The sequence below is a fragment of the Lygodium microphyllum genome, chromosome 5, assembly GCF_053477565.2.
Source record: "Lygodium microphyllum isolate KBCC chromosome 5, Lygodium_microphyllum_v1.1.10, whole genome shotgun sequence".
NCBI lineage: Eukaryota > Viridiplantae > Streptophyta > Polypodiopsida > Schizaeales > Lygodiaceae > Lygodium > Lygodium microphyllum.
The window spans coordinates 150,119,944-150,122,760 of record NC_141139.1 but is presented as its reverse complement, the minus strand read 5'-3'; the positions used below and the strand labels follow the sequence as shown (position 1 = coordinate 150,122,760).

The following is a 2,817-nucleotide window of genomic DNA, read 5'->3' as shown; positions in this document are numbered from 1 at the left end:
GCTACTTTCATTCCTTTCCTTGTCCACCACTAATGTAAATTAGATGGCACGCTCTTGGAAAATCCTTTGTGGATGGGTGAAAAAGGGGATTTTTCACTCTTTTGTCCACCGTGCAAGTGTATGATATATATCTTTCCTTCCATTTCATCTCATCATAACTAAGATCCACATCACAAAGAGAGAGAGCTGAACCTTTCCATCCATCTCATCTCGTCATAACTTTGTGTGTGTGAGGTGAACCTTACCATCCATCTCATCTCATCAAAACTAAGATCCACATGAGAGAGAGAGACAAAGAGAGAGATTTTATGTTAGCTCACCACAAACTTAAATGGCAAGCAATTGCATTTGGGATCACTCTATCTACCTTTTATAATTTTAGGTGGGGGATATCTTAGTGTTTCTTCAAGATTTGGATATTTTAGCATATTTTAGATTCAAGGTCATCATCTATATGCCATGTAGGATTGGTGCTAGCTTACTGAAACCGCTCAAATATAGGAGTATATAATAGACAATATAGACATAGAGTATAGATATAGATTAGCACACATGTTCTTCGAGATTAGCTTAAGGCACATTGAAAATAGTCTTTGATTGCATATTTCAGAGGTAAACCATCCCAATCTTGAGTATAGAGTCATAAAACTCGCCATTGCTTTAAGAGACGTTTTCACTGTTATTAGATAACTCTTGATCTATATTCCTCTTGAAAAGATTCCATAGTTTCCTCTTTTGGGCACTGTCTTTCAAAGCCCTTCCTGATAATCAAGATTAAAGATCAAATTTGGACGTGAAAGGCAGAGTAATTGGTGACAAAATAACCATGACTGCCACCTTATTATTCCAGTATCAGAATGGTACAAGGGTAATTACCACTCACAGAACTAGTAAGGAACAAAAGGACACATTTCAAATCGTTCTACCTTCTCTTCAAAGAAAGAATGCATCCCAGAGATACTGCACCATGCAGCTCAGTCTAGAGTGCACCTGCCTGTATATTTATAACAAAGCCCTCCTAACCACATGCCATCTTTTCCTGCAATAATGCACCTGATTCAAAGCAGATTTGAACCCTTCAATCCGTTTAATGATGTACAGCAGAGGTCAGCCATCACATGTAGCCTAACACTCAATTTAGAAGGTTAAACTATGGATTCCTCTCGAGAGGAGGTGATGAGATGGCCAAGATCATCAGACCTATGAACTGCATTGCATCCATGTGCCCCCACTCCATCATCGGAAATGCCTCCGAACTGTGGTAGCCAATGTGTGTTCAACCTTATTCATATTGTTGATGCTGATGTTGATGTTGATGGTCCTACTGAAACTTAATGGCACAGAAGCAGCAGCGTACACGGCCTTCCTGGTCAGAGGCTCAGATCTCATGCACATTCCCAATGATGATGCATAATACTGCCCATTTGCAGTACTTATGGCCTTAGGCTTCTCCTGCTTCTTTTGGCACTCATTGTGTATGCCCTGCAATTGCCAGAAACCCCATCAGATCGGCAAAATTCACACTTATCATCATGGAACGCAGCATTGCTAGCTTCTCAAGAGTAAGTGAGCCGCCAAACCATCCAGACTACTACTTGAACATGTCCAATGTACAGAGACTGACTTGTGATGCGTTAAGAAGCTAGCACATAGAGGCAAAGCATATGCACAACATTACAAGGACCCAAAATCACACGCACAATCACAGCCATTTTAAGAAAGATCTTTGCAATTGCAAGGACCATCTATAAGCAAATGGTATGATGGCAGACTCATGTCAAGACTTCAAGCACTCTACCAATCACTATATAATAGTCTTCAGCCTTTGAAAACAATTTGGCACGCATGCAGAAGCTCACAGATCAAAGATGCAGTTTTCACGAGGCATTATTGGCACCCTGTGCAGGGAGCTTGGAATTGATTATGTATTCGCACCTGGGAGGCATTGAGAATGGAGGTGATGTCCCGCAGAGGCTGTCTAGGGTACCAAGACGGCAACGGGCTGCGAGAAGAAGGCTTGCTTCTTCCAACTTCATGTTCATCTTCATGACTGACATCAACATCATGAGGACCATAATGAGGGTCCAAATTCTCTTTGTTCTCGATCAACATGGCCTCCATTGCGTCTCTCCCCCAAGAAGGAAAAAAAAGGGAAGAAGGTTCTAATCTTGCCCTTCTTCTCCCTCTGCTTATTCTTCTATGCTATGATTGTCCCTGCAGCCGAGGGAGGAAGAAGAGACGAATGAAGCCCTGTTAATAACGCTGTGTCATGGCAGAAAAAGGCAAGCAGCAAGATGCTGCAGGTGAATAGTGAGGCGGAAGGATTCTCGGAGCATCAAGCAGATGGGGAAGAGACGGTGGATCGTGCCCTTATAGTTAAAGCAGAGGGCTGGCTCTGTGTGTGTGTGTGTGTTGAGAGAGGCTCCGAACTCCCTCGTCCCAAACCTTTTTTCATTCGAATTCAAACCCAAAAAACGAACAGCGAGGAAGAAGATTGGCCGCCCCCGCCTCTTTGGTTGGTCATTCAAATGCACCTGCCACACGCCCAGCCAGCTTTCATGTAAAAATGAATTGCAAGATTTCCAACAAAAATACCTTCATGAATTATTAATGCAAGCTACACTATCACGCTAAGCTGCCACAAAGCACATTGGTGAGGGAAGTGAAGTTGCCATGTGGTCATTTCCCTCACTTCTTCTTGTCACACCTTATATCTCACTTTCCTCATCTCATATATCTCTCCCTCCCTCTATCTAAATTGTTCTCTCTTTAAAAATTCCCCCCCCTCTCTCTATAAGTCCTTACTCTCTCTCTCTC

At 42.6% G+C, this 2,817-nt stretch overlaps 1 protein-coding gene across 1 annotated transcript; it reads right to left on the bottom strand.

Annotated features, from left to right (window-relative positions):
* Positions 1 to 653: 653 nt before the first annotated feature.
* UVI4 (uv-b-insensitive 4) lies at positions 654 to 2,456 on the bottom strand. Its single transcript, XM_087679157.1, has 2 exons — positions 1,936 to 2,456; positions 654 to 1,482 (listed from the first exon to the last, which is right to left on the bottom strand). The coding sequence occupies exons 1-2, from the start codon at positions 2,119 to 2,121 to the stop codon at positions 1,237 to 1,239; spliced, it is 432 nt and encodes a 143-aa protein (XP_087535283.1). The 5' UTR covers positions 2,122 to 2,456; the 3' UTR covers positions 654 to 1,236.
* Positions 2,457 to 2,817: the final 361 nt, after the last annotated feature.